The 18364-nt window shown below is 40.6% G+C and overlaps 1 protein-coding gene across 1 annotated transcript in view; it reads right to left on the bottom strand.

The window, feature by feature from the left end:
• CORIN (corin, serine peptidase) overlaps nucleotides 1-18364 on the bottom strand; it is a 199950-nt gene that overhangs the window by 66838 nt on the left and 114748 nt on the right. The window contains exons 9-13 of the mRNA XM_084860315.1: nucleotides 17219-17326; nucleotides 15334-15444; nucleotides 14809-14925; nucleotides 5596-5703; nucleotides 1828-2059 (exon numbers count right to left, since the gene is read on the bottom strand). Of these exons, the coding sequence (XP_084716441.1) occupies nucleotides 1828-2059; nucleotides 5596-5703; nucleotides 14809-14925; nucleotides 15334-15444; nucleotides 17219-17326 (676 nt within the window). The remainder of the gene's footprint in view (nucleotides 1-1827; nucleotides 2060-5595; nucleotides 5704-14808; nucleotides 14926-15333; nucleotides 15445-17218; nucleotides 17327-18364) is intronic.

The raw sequence follows: 18364 nt of genomic DNA, 5'->3' as shown, positions 1-18364 counted from the left end.
CGACAAGCAAGAAGATGCCGTGCTGCCAATATGTTGCAGGAGCAATGAGCTTAGCAGACTTCAAGCAGAGCTGTGCAACATCTTTATTCTCCAACATCTGAAAGAACTTTTCTAGCACCAAGTCCTAAGAGTGTTGCTTTTTAAGTAACCTATCCAATGATATCATCACTAACGTTACTAACTTTGAATCCTGGAACTAAGAGATTTACAGCAGTGTGAATTGGCAGGATAACAATTTTATTTAAAACACTGTTTCAAAAGTATTTCATTCATCATTCTAAAATATATATATTTCAAAATAGGTTTTTCTAGTTCCCCCCCAAAATTCCATTTTTTTCAATTTCAGGCCTTGGAAATAACAGAAGAAAGGTAGTTTTTTCCCCTTCCGTTTTTCCGGGTTCTCCTCCCTCCCCTCAAACCTTCACAACTTTACCATTAGTAGCAACAAGATGTTCAGTTATAATTCCAAAGAAGAATGAGTTATGTATTATTTCAAACAAGATTACGTGGGCAGGGACTACTCAGTTGCTTTATACTAGCCTAGCTGTATGTGGACAATGGACACAATTCCAGTTTTAGTTAGGGAAAGGATATCCAGATTCATGTCGTCTCAGCATCACACCAGCAGTCAGTTCGCTGGCAATGTAGACATGCTCTAATGGTAATAATATGTCCTACTGAGATGAGGAATGTCTTGGTTACCTTACTAGTTTTCCACAATTCAGAGCTAATTTGACATTAATTCAGCAGACTTCCTCTGTCTGTATTACCAACCTCTGGAAATGTGTGGGCAGCAGTAAGGAACCTGTATCATCGTCATCATTTAAATTTTACCACTGTGCCAGTGTCCCCTATTACAATTGTTTCATTAAACAGAAAGTCAAACACCCACCCACCCCAATCAGTTTACTGATAGTTGTTTACTGGAGTTCCCAAAGCAGAGTATATAGCAGATAAGCAGGAAGGAATACACCATGTCCACATCAGAGAAGGTTCAGGATTAAAGGGATGAAGAAAAATGCCATAAGAGCAGACCACTAAGAATGTAAGAATTGTCTTCCTAAGATTCATTTAATCTAACACTCTGGTTCTGATAGGGGCCAACCAGATGCCACTAAGAGCTCATGGGCAGGGTATGAAGATAATGGCCACCCCCTCTTGTCTGACTCCAGCATTTAGTATTCAGAAGTACACTGCCTCTGAACAGAGAAGTGTATCTGGCTCTCATGACTACAGATAATTGACAGACCTATCTTCCATGAATCTACTTAAAAGACAAGCAATAATATTAGGCCAGGGGTCCTCAAACTTCTTGTCCTGGTGGGTACATTTAGTATTTTGAGAAACTATCATGGGTGCCATCACAAAATAGCTGTGCCATAGAAGGTGTCCACTCACTAAATGGCTGTACCATGGTGGGGACAGCCAGTCACAAAACACTCATTTCAGAAGGGGCATTTGGGGGGAAAGGAAGTGGAGATGGTAGACGGCTACAAGCCATATGCTTTACTTTGTAATTGCTCAAGGTAAAAAGGAAAACCCAAACCCAATTTAAAAAAAAATATGAAAGGGACAGGAAACCTTGGTGGGCACCAAAGGAGGTTCTGTGAATGCACTTGTGCCCACCAGCACCATGGTGGAGGCCCCATCATTAGGCTTTACTGAATATAAACCTAAGAACCAACATGGCTTTGGTTTACAATATTGTAGCAATACTGTATAGAAATACAATATGGATTGTATTGCTACACTCCATGGCACTGTAGGCACAATGAAAGTTGCATTGAAAGGCAGTTAAAAGAAATGCAGGTAGCTATCAAATATTACCTGCATGGTGGGATATGTTGATTTGTTTGAAGATCACATTTTGGCACCAAGATTGTGCAGGCAAAAAACATAAGGTATTTGTAACAGTTAGTCTGAACCAAAGCTGGGAAGAGGGAGGATTCCCAGCTGATGGAGGCTTCCTTCTGTGTCCGATGGCCCAAGTAGTTGGGGTAATTAGTATAATTATAAGGCAGGTTCATACACAGTTCCAGCGTAATTGGTTCACACTGACCTGGTAGAGTAAAAAAGAAATTATGTTTTAAAATACAGAAACAATTGTTTTAGAATTAACTAGTAATCATCACTAGAGTGGATCATATCTTACACAAGGAATTGCCAAAACACAGAAGGATATTTCTTTTTCAAAAACTGAAAATGTATCCATATACAAAACTCAAATTGAAGCAAAAAAAAAAAATCACATTGAAATCATTATGCATACATGCATTTATTTATCAATTACAATCATATTCAAGAGTCTATCTTATTCTAATTCTGAATGGATAAAAACACAATTATGGACAAGATTCCTTCAGAAATTAATAAGAACTCCACCTAGTTCTGAAAGTATCCACTCAGTTCTGGCTTCTCTCAAATTTAGCAGAATAAGCTGGCCTTTCCGAACACGGTGACCTCCAGCGGTTTTCATCCTCAACTCCCATCAGCCCCAGCTATCATGGCTAATGGTCATGAATGCTGGGAGTTGTGATCCAAAACATCTGGAGGGCACCAGGTTGGTAAATGTTGAAATAAGTTATTCCCCCCATTTTAGTTAATTACCAAAGTTTCTTAAACCAGCATTTTAACAAATAAACTTCAGCATCCTTCCGAAGCCATGCTATACATATCCTTGGTACTGCCGAAACTATTAGATAAAGTCACAAGCTTCCTTTTTAATCATTTCTTGAACCTGCCTCAGCAAAAATGCTTGAAGATTTTTTTGACAGATTATATCCAAACATTACATGAAGCATAAAAGGGGTTGATTTGGGGGCAGGCTCATATATTCCTTTTAAACCATAGCTCTTCCAACAGTTACTTTAACTTAAGTGCGGTTTTTTTAAAAAAGTGTGTCATGCCATCTAGAGATCTTTTTAGGGCGAAAAAAGATACTCCATATTATTTGCCAACATCTCTCTCTTTTCCACTGTTTTATTCAGGTAGCTTCCCGAGATCTAATTTCCAATAGGATCTGATAAAACTTTAGATACTCTGCCTTTTACTGCAGGTTTCTCAAGGAACTGCTTTTCAAACAATGAGCTCTTTCTTTAATTAACCAACACCAAAATTCCATGGCTCAACTCCCTTCAACCACGGACTTAATTGCTAGACTCACCCTCCTCTCTCCACCCAGAATCTAAAGCTGTGCTCCTCTTACACCTCTTTTCATTGTCTCCTGTGCTAGTTTTCCTTATCAGTGTACCTCATAAAATATGGCCAATTCATTGCAATCATCTGGAGACTGTCTTGTGTAATAAATAAATAATTCTTATTTAACCACTTGCCACACTGGTCTATCACTTTCACCAGGCTACCACAAACTACCAAGGACTGCCCTGTAAAGGGCATTTGAAGTGCCAGCCCACAATATTTCCATACGTGAGAGATAAAATACAAATTATATCTTCCAACAGTAGAAAATATAATAATAAATCACTGACAACTTACTAACCTGTAATGGAACCCAAAATCTGCTTCTACTTCATTCTGCCTTTGACCTGACCACTGCAAGTACTGATTAGCTGTTAAAAACTGCTGTGAGCTGCAGCATCCTTTAGCTTGGCTGTCTTTCCAACTTGTTGATTTCTTAGGTGGAGGGAGTTGGTTTGTTTCATTTTAATCCAGGGGGCAATTGCCTGCAAGCCTGGTTTATATTTTCATTCGTGTTACCTTTATTTCATACAAAAAAGGATTCCACCATGGAATATACTTGCTAAAAAGTATACCATAATATGAAGCTGTTTCTTAAGTTTAATTATGAGTGAAGAAGCAATTTATGAAAATTTGGCAACCCTAACGAAACATATATAAATAATCCTCACATTATCCTCACAGCCTCACAATATCCTCACAGCCATCTTTAAAAATTATAGACTATATCTTCAATGACATTTTACAGAATGAAGACATATTCAAAAAGTTATTGTTACGGATAAGCATTTTCTAATTGGATTAAAGCTGTTTAAGTGATGCAAATCCTTCAGCTGATTATATTAAACGTTCTTTGAAGACAAAGAAAGGAACTTTTTTAAAAAAATACATCATATGAGGATGTGGTGGTATCTGGAAGCCACTCCTAAGACTGACAAAAGACAATTTTAAGACATAATCTTTTTGCCTTATGTCTTGTTTATTCATCTGTTAACTTTTTATCTTTACCATTTCTCTTGGAATGTTACATTTCTTCCCTTTTTTCACTAATTTTGGACCTACTTCCCATCTCAATCTGACACAAAGGACAGTATCCAAAACCTCCACTGTTCCCCTTGCTTTCGTGATGCAATGGGGCTTTTGCACTTCTAAAAATAACTCTTTCCAAATTGTGGAAATCCTTGTTTCTGAAGCAGAACAGATCAACATGTTCCAGAAATGCATGTTTCCTCTCGTTTCAGGTTATTTTTAGAAGTGTGAAAGCCCCTTTGTATGAGCAGTTGCTCCCACAAGCGCATGGACACAATATGACACTAGCCCAAGTAATGTAGGAACATACTGTGGTCTGGGACCATGACTGAAATAGAAGCACAGGGAGCTGCCTTATACTAGATCAGATCATTAGTCCATCTAGCTCGATACTGTCTATATTAACTGGCAGTTGCTCTCTCAGGTTGTACATGGATGTCTTCCCTAGCCCTATCTGGAGTTGCAAGGATTGAACCTGAGACCTTTTGTGTGCAAAGTATATGCTTTACTACTGAACTACACACCTTCTTACAATCCAGTTCCATACAAAAGTCCACTAAAGACAACTGCAAAGAAGTCACTAACTGGGTTCACACAATACGATAACCCACACTCAAGACAGAGATTGCAATGAGTGTGTTTTTTCTGTTGTTGAACCGTGGGGTGTTGTGTTGTCTGAATCCAGTCACGCTAACAAACCATGGTTTAACTATGAACAACCCATGAAGAGAACACATGGTTTGTTGTTGGGTTGTGAACTTTGGGTTGTTTGTGGTTAACAACCCACATTTCAACAACCCATGGTTCAGCAACAACCCACACTCAACCCATACTCAACCTTGAGTGTGGGTTATTGTGTTGTGTCAACCCAGATGTGCAGTAAAGAAAATGGGCATATAAATCCAGGCCTATGATGCATTCACTTGACTTTGTTTGAACCATGTGTACTTAAATTGAAAACTGCAGACTCATGACCCAGCTCTAGCCCTCTTTCCTTCATGTCTGATTGTTCATGCTTTGTTGCTTTCACAACGTATTTTGAAATGCTGTTACAACAATGAATGCCCAGTTAGAAGAAGAAAAGACATAAAGCATGTGAAGAATAAAAACTTGGAATCAGGAGTCACAAGTAATGTTTATTGCATCTTTAATATGATAATGTATGACTAAATACCTTTCTTTTTGGTTTGGTCTAGTCAAAACTATTTCAGCACTGAAACATATGACCAATAATCATCAAATGTAGCTAAAACAAAAAGATTATTTTCTTCTGACTCCTGAAGTGCACCATCATCAACGCAAAGAACACAGAGATTATTGAAAGCATGCGCAAGAGATATCAAAGGCACAAAGCAATACCCTACTCACTACAGTTTGCTCGGCTATTATTCATATCACAGAGAGGAGAGTGGCTACAGGAATCAGGACAGGAAGTAGAAGTACATTTCTGATCTCCTTCCTGACATGGCGTTTGACCTAGAAGGATAAAATAAAATCTTACAATAATTGCTGAATAGCAAACAGTGCAATAATCAGTGCTAAAAGGTCGTTTCCAATGTTCTATCTCCTTGTTGCACTCCAGCAGTGTGGTGCTAGAGCATGACAGAGAAATAAAAGATCTGGCTTCAGGAAGGAGAAAAATCTGTGATGGCCAGATAGCCACCTGAGCTCCACTGAAGGTGGGGGATAGCTGTGCTGTCCCTCCCTTCCCAGCTGTGATTGTTTCTGACTAGCAATCACAAACATAGGCCATACTCATAACAGCCTGCTCAACAATTTGGCAGGGCATACCTTCCTTCATCTTCAGCTGTACTAAAGAGCATTGACGTAGGAGTAAGGGTGATATGAATAGTGGCAATAGCAGTGATTCTGTAGAAACCTTAACAATGCAACACCATCAGATAATACCGATTGTCAACTTGTATTCCACCTTTCCATAGAAGAACCAAATTATCATAACAGCATTCTTGCCTTGCATATTAACTCAGGTTCATATGTCACTAGAACACGAATGGGGGTTGTATATGTAATATGGCACCCGCAGATGCCGTGGCTCATCATGAGTTAAATAACACACGATGAACCATGGCATGTCATCCAAAACTGGTCACTGTGAACAATTAAAAAATAATAATCTGCTAAGTGTCAGTGTAGTTTAGTTGCAACACTTTACCTCAGGTTTTATCCATGTGCTTGTGAGTTTAAAACCTGCATACTCCCACACCAGAGGCCATCAGAAACTGTACCTCTGAGAATTAGTGTGGTATAATGAATACAGGGCTGATGCAAGGCTTGGGTTGACCTTTGGCATAGTGTCAATGATGCCCCCTCCCCAGTGCTGCCAATGATGCACCTCATGGTGCTGGTGCTTCCGAGGGACCACAGTAATGGCAGGGAGTAGGTGGCCCTGGCAGTTGCCCAAGCATGCCCGGTGCTGACGCTGGGACTGACTGTATCAGCCCGTTCGGCTTGGTGATAGAAAACCTGCATTTACCAGTGATTTCTGCTTAAGGAAACAAGGACAGCTGGCATGGGCAAAAGACCCCTCCTCTTGGGATGGGGAGGCAGTATCCTATTCTTATTTCTGGAGGGGGGGAGCCTCTCCTCAGATGTTTCAGTAGGACATAGGATTCCAAAAAAAGGCAAACTCAAAAACTGAAGAAACTAAGTGAACAAAATCTAACCCATAGAGACCCCAAGCAGAACTGAATGGGAGTCTCTGAGGGGAACTACCCAGGAATGGTAGAAATTCTGTTGTTGTTCAGTCGTTAAGTCGTGTCCGACTCTTCATGACCCCATGGACCATAGCACGCCAGGCCTTCCTGTCCTCTGCTCTCTCCCGGAGTGTGGTCCTCATCTCCTGAAAGTCAGAACCACCACCAAATACGACCACCAAACATTCCCTTGAGGGACAGAATGAAGGGGAAAATGGAGAGAAATTCTGGTGCCCTTTGAAAACAAAACCTACTTGCCTATGTTCATGTAACTGATTATTTGAAACTGAGAAATGGGCCAAAGAATATCCAAAGGAGTGGTAGCAGATGAGGTTGAGGGTAGTGGGTGTCAAAGGATGCAAAAATAACATATGCTGAAGTTTGTAAGTTCCAATTTGTAAGTCACCTCTCTCTTATTATCCTCAATGGAAATTTTCTAGGGAATTCTGTAGGTGCCTGTACTTAAATTTTTAGATGAGGCAGAAGTCCTGTGGATTATCCACTAGTTTCTGCACCATTGTTTAGCTATGTCCATAATTTTACTGTTATTGAATTATTGGAAAATGATCATCTCCCTATTACTATCAAGTATTGATGTACCTTTATGTAAAAAGGATAACCCTTGTATTAATCATAATAATTATTTACTTATAGACATTAAAGGCTTAGGTGAATAGAGGTGGTGCATTAACACATTTCTCAATATTCTTTGATTCTCCTGAAGAATAAATGTAGTGTGTGATCAAGGCTTCTAATATAGATACTGCTTTATCAGCATTTTCTCATATAGGAAATCTTCTTCAGGAGAAATTGTAATCTTATGTTAAATCAAGGACTAGAAATAAAACTACAATTATATAAATATAGATAACATTTATATAATTTAATAAATATAATTATTAAAGTTAGGGAATTTAAATGGAGTGATAGAAGTGTAAGGAGTGACCTAGCTAAGAAACAATGGCAAACAATTTATCACAGGTAGGGATATACGGAGAGTGTAAAATCCGCTCTGTCTGTGCTTTGTGGATTGTCAGGCGCTTTTTGTTCTGTCATCGGGTCATCCACTCTTAGACGGATGTGAATGTGTTCTTTTGCCATGCAGAAAAATACGCAAATAATTTCATAAGAGGTTTTGTAATGATTTATATAATTTACCTTAGTACATAACTTTTAGCATATTGTCCCCCATTCCATTCAACTTTTCCTCAGCAGAAACTTGCATATTTTCCCATGAATAAATACACGTAAATTTTGGGAAAGTAAACAAAAATCCCAAAGTCCACAAATTCCACACGGCCTGAGGGGGTCACTCCACAGTGGATTCCGCAGGTCAGATTCTTAGAAATCTGAGCTCATTTTAGTCCATCTTGAATTTTTCCAGCAGCCCTAATCACAGGTATAGATGAAGTAACTGAAAAGTACCTCTCTGGAATTTTATATGTACACAGATACTATTTTAAGAACTGCTGTCTCAGAAGAAACATAAGGCCCAATAATAAGAGTGGGAAGGTCTTATACATGCCTCTATAGACAATAATTCAACAACTTTCTGGACCGTACTTTCTGGGTCTCTAGGGATTACTCAGTCATGGCTTGCTGTATTATTCAGTCAAGGTCTGGGAAATACAGTTCCATACAATATTTACTGCAGTTGGACAATCTTCTGATTTAAAAGTGCCTTTCACAATGCCTTGAGACCTGCTTTCCTGGGCTCCCATATTAGTACTATGGATTATCCACTAGTTTCTTCACCATTGTTTAGCTATGTCCATACTTTAGTGTTGTTTTATGATTGAAAAGTGATCATTTCCCTATTGTTATTACTTTCTAAGTAAATAGTGAATTCACTCACAGTAAACTCACCCATCACTAGTTACAGTATATCCAATGTTAGTCTAACTTAAGTCCCATTCATTTCAATAGGTCTACTCTAAGTAGGACTAACATTGAATAAAACTTTATACAATGAACCACTTTATACAGTGATCTCCTGTCTAAATTCAGCATGTTCCATACCAAGAATACCTTCAATTCTAGCCTAGGCTTCAAATTTATAGTATAAAAATCATGCATATAGTTTACCAATAATCAACAGAAGACAAACTGGCCTATAATTATTGTGATCTGATCTAAGTCCTTGCTGAAAAATGAGATAACTGTTGCACTACTCCATGTCACAGAAACACAATCTGTTCATGTTATGTGCATAAATAGAATAGCTAGCATAGGAGCTCACCATGATATATTAACCTTTAGGATTTCAGGTAAAACTAAAGAACATAAGAGCCATGCTGGATCAGACCAAGGTCCATCTCGTCCAGCATTCTGTTCACACAGTGGCCAAACTAGCTGCCCACAGGGAACCCACAAGCAGGACATGAGTGCAACAGCACCCTTCCGCCCAAGTTCCCCAGCAGCTGGGGTACATAGACATACTTCCTCTGATACTGAAGGTATCGTATAGCCATCATGACTAGTAGCCATCGATAGCCTTCTCCTCCATGAATTTGTCCAATCGTGTTTTTAAAGCCATCCAAATCAGTGGCTATCACTACATTTCTGAGTAAGCACTCTGTCTACAAGGAAGCAATAATTTATTTATTTTTTTAAATGCTAACTATGTCAAAGACAAATTAACATATTAGCATGTCCCTTTCTTGAGGCATTAACTTCAGAAAATCTGTTGCCATTTTAAAATGTTTTAGCAGTTTGAAGGTCAAACACATACGTGGATGGAGCTTTTATATGTTTTAAAGCAGGATAATTCTCTTTTGGCAAGACGATGGAAGGCAAGCACCTGCTAGAGAACTCGTATCATGTAGGAGCTGAAAGTATAAAGCTGAGCAGTATACAGTCCAAATCTTGCCTCCATCACAAAATAACTAGATGGCCCTAAGCCACTATTCCCTTAATTCATCTGCGTGAGCTCGCATGACAGTTCTCCTTTAATACGAAACCTCATTTTGTGAATACAAGTTTTTGTACATATGCAATATCAAGGTACATCTTGGAAGCTGTAGTTTGGAATCACATAGTGTGGCATGATGTCATGCATCACCACGTTATGTGCCCCCTTTCTGACTGCCTGTGTGATGATGTCATGGGTTTCATATGCAGCTGCTCTGCCAGGATCCTCATGAAAGTTGGATGATACAGAGACAGAAAGATTCTGCCTGTGTGTGTTGAGTATCACTTCCAGGTGAAGCACAGCCTGTGATAGAACCAGACTGTTCTTTTTTTAAGTTAATCAGAAAACCATGCAATAGTATAGAGATCATCTAAGCCAGGGGTCCCCAACCTTTTTGGGGCTGTGGACACATTTCAAAATTTGAGAAATTTCTATGGGTACCACCACAAAATGGCTCCCAGAGAAGATGTGGCTAGTCACATAATGGCTGCCATGGAGCCTGGCTAGTCAAAGGACAAATAATTCACATAAGAACTTGAGTACAAACAGAAGGGTCAGAATCCCAAAGCCAATTCACATTTTTGACCCCACAGAAGCACAACAAATACCATTTAAGGCTGCAACCCTATGCATGCTTAATAGAGAAAGAGCAAGGCTAAGGATCAGGATGGAGGGGAAAACAGCAAGAGAAAGAGCAAAGCTAGAAGGAGGAGAAACAGCAAAGTAAAACAGTGTGTGTGTGTGTGTGTGTGTGTGTAAGAGAGAGGGGGGGGGAGAGAGATAGAGGGAGGGAGGGAGGCTAGCGACTGGGAGGGGAGGAAATAGCAGGAGAAAGAGCAAAGCTAGAAGCTGGGAGGGAGGGAGAAATAGCAAACCAAAGGTATAAGAAGGGAGAGAAAGAGCAAGTCTAGAGGCTGGGAGTGGGGGGGGGAGAGAGAGAGAGAGCAGAGGGCAAAGGTCTATGTGGGTAGAAGAAGATGGGGCAGGACTGAAAGCAACGCTTTCTTTCTCTTCCTGCCTGCTGATCAATGGCAGGTTCAGGAACAGGAAGAAGAACCTGATGGCCTAACACTTTTCAAGTATTTTGTATTAAAAATAAGTTTTTGAAGGGAGCAGCAAGTGGAGAGCTTTGCAGGCACCACTGGAGATCTCCACGCTGGGGACCCATGATCTAAGGAGAGTTTTGATAACACAGGTCACGAGGGGCATCTGAAAAGAAGATTCCCTAGATATGGGTGATGTTTGTGTACTTGCTTATGAATAGGGCCACCAGAGCTCATATTGCAGATGACTTTTTTCCCTGGTGAGTATGATCTCACTATCCCACACACATTGAATTTACCCACTTTGTCCTTTGTGTGAATTTGCCATGGTACTTTCCATTCATACTCTGAAGCTTTCAATACACAATTCCAGTATCAGCCTTCCCCAATCTGGTGCCCTCCAGATTTTGTAATCAAAATATTCAGATCTTCATCTGGGTTGCTATTTCCAACTATGCATCCTGGACCTTGTTTGTTTCTTTGAGAGCATTTCTACTGCAGGCTACAATCCTGCAACTTCACTGGGGCTTTCTGCTTCTGTTTTCTTTGCAGGATTATGACAGGATCATTTAGACAATGAGTATGTGATGTGGAATTGAAAACTTCCTTTCTCAGCAATTCTCTATATGTTCAATGAAACACCATCTAGTAGCTGAATTTAGGGATGTACGAAAGTAACTTACCTTTTCACGAAATGTGATTCGAGGTGGGGGGGAGGCGCTCCGTCCCCCCCCCGAAATTCTGGAAGGGGGGGAGGCGCTCCGTCCCTCCCCTCCCGAAATTCTGGCCGGGGGGGAGGCGCTCCGTCTCTTCCCCCCCGAATCCTGGCCGGCCGGGTCCACAAATGGCGGCGGCCGTAGCCGCCGCCGTTTGCGTCCCTGCAGTCAGCCATGATAGGCTACATAAATGTTTACATAGCCTATCACGGCTGAGTAAAACAAACAAACAAACGCGCGTACGCAAATGGCGGCACCCATGGGCGCCGCCATTTGCGTTCCTTATTTTGGCACGTCTAGTCTATGTAAACATTTACGTAGACTACGGCGAAAATAAGGGGAACGCAAATAGCGTAGACGCTACGCTATTTGCGTTCCCCTTATTTTCGCCGTAGTCTACGTAAATGTTTACGTAGACTAGACGTGCCAAAATAAGGAATGCAAATGGCGGCGCCCATGGGCACCGCCATTTACGTACGCGCGTTTTTTGTTTGTTTGTTTTTTACTCAGCCGTGATAGGCTACGTAAACATTTACGTAGCCTATCACGGTATTTTTAAAAAATCTAGCCATGATAGGCTACGTAAATCTTTACATAGCCTATCTCGTTTTTTTGTTTTCTGGGTTTTTTTATTGGAAATGGCAGCGGCGGCAGCCGGTCGGAAGACCAGCCGCCGCAGCCGCCGCCGCCGCCGCCGCCGAACTGCCGCTGGAGCCGCCGCCACCAGGAAGATTTGCCCAAGGTAAGTCCCATCCGGGGGGGCGGGGGGGCAGACCGTTTCGCCACCGATTTCGGGGGGCCGAATGCGCTGGCATTCAGCCTCCCCGAGATTCGTGGCGAAATTCTCTGACATCCCTAGCTGAATTACAGTGCTACGCTAGCTTTACACACTGGCAACATCCTGCATTTTTTTTTATTCCAGCTTATCTCTGATCCTTTTGAAAGTGGGATAAATGGGGAAAAACACAGGAGACGTCCTGGAGGTTGATGACGTCATGTAAAGGACCCTCAAACTTCCATGAGTGGCCAATCACGAGCTGGCAATAATTCACTCATGTAGAGAACCCCTAAATATATATCGCATAACCCTGGAGTAGTTTGCAATTAATTTTAATTTGGGCAAGCTTTTGTAAGACAGAAGAGTTTTGGAGGTACGCTGTTTTATTTAACAAATATTTCTAAAATTATACTTGTAAGGCAAGTCTCAAGGTATCAGAAGGCTGTAAACTGAAACTCATTTGAAAAATCTCAACTCTGCATTCTCATCCCATATCCCTATGGAAGTTCCCTTCTCAATTCATTATAAAACTAGTATCTGCTAATTATAGCACAACCTAAATAGAATTCCTATAAACACCACATCTTTGGACAACTTTGTACACACACCCATGGGGACCCCTGTACTGGTCTGGGTTTCTATTTCTACAGAATGAATGACGGTAGTCATGTCAGCCTATCCCTAAATTGCATTTCCTTAAGGATCATATGGAAAGGAGACTGTTTCAAATCAGCCATGTGGTGAGCTAATTTCATTTGTAAATTGCACTGACTGAATGCCACAGTACTAAAGGGACTTCTTCCAATTCTGTTCATGGTTTCACATATGCACTGTTTTCTTCCCTGCCATTTCTGAAACTATTGTATTTATATAATTATTTACATTTTCCCCTCTTCAGCTTATCTCATACATTTAGGATGGTTATACTCTTGCATTGATTTAAAACAGGCAAAGCCATCCACTTCTATGGGTAACAATCTGGATTGGGACCATGGCATGTGGGAAAGGTGGATTAACCCTTTCCTTCATGTGGTTGTCTTGCCAAAAATGGCCCTCCCAGAGCTGCTATTTGAAACCCAAGTTAACATTCCAGCAATGGCACCATTTCAGCAAATGCCATCTTTGAGGGCAAGTAGCTTCAGAGCAGGGGGCAAATATGTGGGGAAATGGTGCAGGAGAAGATGGTGATGTTTGTTCAACAAACATCACCATGCGCTGCAGTTCTGATCTGTATCCTCCCCACACCCCCAACTGCTACTTCTAATTTTAAAAAAACAGCCTTGGAAGAGGTGATCATGTGGCCCAAGTATCATCTATTTAGGGCCTAAGCCATCACAGACTGAATACCCCAGATAGAACTTGCATATCATTTTAAATGCAATTCATACATTCAGCTGTAGATTAATTATTGAAAAGCAAATTGATGGGCACACTTGTGTGAAGAGGCTTCCAATGTAGTTCTGTCTCATCTCACAGCTCAGTCATCCACACCAACAGATCTACCCTCTTTAATCCTAGTCCCTAATTAATCATGTAGAAATGCAGAACTAAGATGCCTCTTCTGTTTCATTTTTCTATTAGAAGTGCAGTTAGTTTCATGCATTACACAGTAACAAATGCTTGATAGCAAGTTGTAGCTCATACTGGTTCTCTGACAGATGGTCTTTTATACTACAGATGTTTGTTGCACTTGCACCTAGCATTTGTACATGTGCACTTAAAATGTCTTAGAAATACATCTGAAAAAACCCATGCATAGGTGAGAAGGGATTTGAACCTTCATCCAGACCCAACACTCTAGCCATTGCCCCACACTGGTTCTCAGATGTTTATGGCTGGTTGTTGTTCCTCAGTGATGAATGAGAGAGACATTGGCCCACATCCCCTTCTTCCATCAGATGCAGCAAGACAGAATTCTCAGCTTAAAGGTCATGCTGTTTGTTCCTCCATGGATGGATGGACAGACAGACAGACAGACAGATGTACACATTGTATATGTCTGTCTGTGTGTGTGTGCATGTGTGTTTCTCCACATACATGGAGGAACAAATTTAAAAAACAAAACAAAAATGCACTGCAACACAAAGATATCGTAAGGCTACAATCTCCCTCCCACTGCAGCTAAACAGCTCTCTGTCATAATCCTCATTTAAACATGTCAGAGTTGTGCAATGGGACTGCACAGAAAACACTTCCAGTGGATTGTGCCCTAAGACATGAATGGTCTGACAGAAGTCAAGAGACAGATAGTACTTAGTAGTAATAATAATGGTATTTGGAAGATACAGTGAGTTATTATGCATGAAAGAACTCCACTCTCCCCTAAAATACAGAAATGTAACTATTTATTTACCAAATGAAGGTTTTAGATATTTTCAACTGTAAGTTAAGTAGAGAGTGACATGTGGCCTTCCCTTACTTTGACTGCAGTTCTCTTCATCACTTCCATCCTTACAGTCATTGTCTCCATCACACCGGAAAGCACTGGGAACACATTGTCCATTTCTGCATTCTGCCAGTCCCTGACTGTGGCATGCTGGAAAAAACAAGAAGGTATTTTTAAAAGCTCCCCAATTTATTTATTTATTTATATATATATATATATATAAACACTTATTTATCCATGTATTAGCTATATTTGGATAAACAGATCACAGAAGCTTGATGATTACAATACATTTTAATTTTTAAATACATTGGTTAAAATAATAATGAACATGAGGAAAACAATACAGCAAATTCATACTGTTATTAACATAGTAATACAGTAAATCCCTACTATTATAACATAATAATAAACACTATATTTAATTGCACACTAAATTCCGAATAAGACAATCTCCCAGAAATCAACATATATATTTTCAGTTTTTATTTATAGCAGCACCTTTCTCCACTGCTTTTAAAATACTGATACCGAGACTTACAAAATCAGACAACTTACAACAGTTCGCCTCATCTGATTTGTCTGTACAGTCATGGTCACCATCACACACCCAGTCCATCAATATGCATCTCCCATCTCCACATCGGTGTTGTGTTACTGGATTACAATCTTTATGAGAACAACATTGACCAAAAGGAAGAACCAAGACAATTCTTTGCATTATTCATTTTCTAAATGGGTTGAAATATATTTGGTGCAAAGTGAAAGTTGCTGTTCTTTTGACAGACAGATTTTAATTAAAAATTATGTATGTATGTATCCCAATAGGTGAAGAACACATGCTTGTTTGCTTAATCCTCAGAATGTTGCTGTTGTTGTTAGCAAAATCCTGGGGATTAAGCTGACGTGCATGTGTCTCTCACCTTGTCAGGGTGGACACTGAGCCCATGGAGTCTCAGAGTAGTTCTGATTCTGAGGAAGAGCAGTCGCTCCTGGGAGAGGAGCGCGCTCCTCTTTCCCAGGGCCAACAGCTGACGGAGATTCCTCCCACCAGCATTCCTAGCTTAGAAAGCAGTCCAGGGAGTGACCGAGCGCAGATAGCAGACTTGGTGGATGCGCGACGCCGACGCAGGGAGCAGCGCCAGATGGAGGGCGCGGAAAGGAGGCGGAGTGCCCGGTTGGGGCGCAAACAACGGCTGCGCCCAGAGGATCCAAGGGAAAAGGGGAGGGACTCTCCCTAGTCCTTAAGTTCAGGGGTCTGCCAGTAATTCCCTTTCAAACGGGGACCAACTGTTCCAACTTAGGGCATAGGTACTGTGCTGCTCAGATCTAGTTGCAAACGGTATAGTTGTTAAGTTGTAAAAGAAGAATAAAGCTTTAAAAGGAATCCCTTTGTCTGTGTCTGGACTTGGCTACTGGATTAGACTGAGAGAGGCCTCCAAGGAGCCCTTGACACACCTATTGGGATACATACTAGTCTGCTGGCGGTCTTTGGAGAAATAATAATAAAGACTCCGAAGAAGTTTGGAAGAAATTGTTTCCTTAACTAACTCTAAAATACTTTTTGTAAACTCCTTTCTCTATAAGAAGGAAAATTAATTAAAAACATATGGTGAATACATACTTTGCAATAGAGTTTTTCTTAGCTATAGGGTTGTTAGAAATTGAATTTCCAGTTGACTGTAAAAAAAGAAAAGAAACCCACCTTTGCCCAGCCAGCTTTGGACATCCGGTCACCAATTACCAGACTGGAGAAGAGTAATCCTTTTTTTCCACACCATTTATTTACTGAATGCCACTGAGTAGCGGCAAGGAACTTGTCTGTCTGTCTTGCTCAAGGCAGTGACACAGGCAGCCCATGATGGTGATGAGCAATGGCACTTCGTGCTCATGCTGGCTGCTTGAATCCACTCTCTTGCTACCACCATGATAGCGAGGCGAGCCCACTTGCTCGAGAGACAAGGTCAGTCCAGTGTCGTAATTAGGGTAGCTTCAAATATAATAACTAATATAAAATTCGGTAGCAGTAAAGGTTAAAAGTAAGGAGGCTTGAAGTACTGTGATGGTTATGAGAAATGTTCATTTACAGATTATGGGTTCTTGATGTAGGTGGTTTTGGCTGGCTAAGACTATTCGTGGGAAAAGTCAGCAAGATAGAACACGTAAGGAAGCTGAAATTATGTCAGTGCCTATATAGACGTTTGAGAAGTCTAGAAGTTGGTTTAGCCATGTTAGATGAAATAAGGTAAGTAATAGGTAAGTGTAAGGTGAAAATATTGAATAGTTGATTAACAGGAGTACTGGACCAGCATTGCTACCTGCTCTGCTTGTCTGCCATATGCAGCAACCACCCAGGGTTGGTAGGATGAGTGGTAACAGTGCAGGGGCAGGGGGGGGGGGATTAATCTATTCCATTAGAAAATATATAATATTTTTTATTTACCACAATTCTGTTCATCACTTAGGTCTCCACAGTCATCATACCCATCACAAACAAAGGTGTAATTGAGGCATTTTCCTGTGTTGCAGCGGAAAACTCCTTCACTGCAGTCTGCAAAACAAATATAGTTTAAAACTGTTGCTTAGTTTCACAGCAGCACTATATACCAGAATTTGATTTGAGACAGGCAGGCCTCAGGAAGCCCCAGAAAAGGACTGAATCTTGAAAAGCAAAATATTAAAGGGATTGCAACCTTATTCCAAACTAATCTCCCGGTTAACATTTTAATGGACATAGGTTCTTTGCCAGTTTGCCTTCAGAAGCTCCATAATAAGCAGAAATCAACAAGGGAAGCAATTTCTTGTGTATAACTGCAATAGTAGAAAACAAACACCACCTGTAGATTTCTGCCTATTATGCAACTGTTAAAGGCATAAAGCCTCTGCTCATAGAGAAATGTAGCCACTCTAATCCCATCTCCTACAAGCATCTTTCATGGGAATATTACATAACCTGCAACTGATTGTGACAGTGGTAAACATGTTTTTAAAGGATTATGCAGCTTTAGCCAGGGTTGTGTCTACTCTGAGCTAAAAAGACAAGAAAAACTGAGTGTTATTACCTGTATAAATTAGGCAGTTTAAGCAAATTGAATATAAGTGCTTGTTTTGTGTAATCTATCCTACTTCTGCCAGTTATGTGGAGGAGAAAGGAGCTCTGAAAAGGCTCTGAAATCCCACCCATCAACCATTAGAAATCCCATGGAGTCTTCTTCTGGCTTCAAAGATTTCATCAAACATTGCTTACACATTTTAAACCTATTTGCACAACTATTAGAGCTAGGAACTTGTTTTTTAAAACTAAAACCAAGAAAGCCATCTTGAGGGCCTTTGGGGTGGAAAGACAGAGCAGAAATGGGGAGGGGGACTGCTTAGGATGCTGAATTCTGCATTACTACCACCATGTATGCCTTTTCTACACAGTATACATGCATCCCTATTTTTATTACTATTACTACTTTTTATCTTGTCCTTCCTCAAAGGAACTCAGGATGGTACACCTGTTCTCCCCTCTTTTATCCTCACAACAACCATGTGAGCTATTCTAAACTCAGCTCAAGGACACAGAGTTATCTTCATAGCTCAATAG

This window comes from Heloderma suspectum, chromosome 5 (genome assembly GCF_057233095.1).
Source record: "Heloderma suspectum isolate Gila_16-S chromosome 5, 16-S_ref, whole genome shotgun sequence".
Classification (NCBI taxonomy): Eukaryota; Metazoa; Chordata; class Lepidosauria; order Squamata; family Helodermatidae; genus Heloderma; species Heloderma suspectum.
The sequence above is the reverse complement of the archived record's forward strand: the minus strand, read 5'-3'. Positions and strand labels throughout refer to the sequence as shown.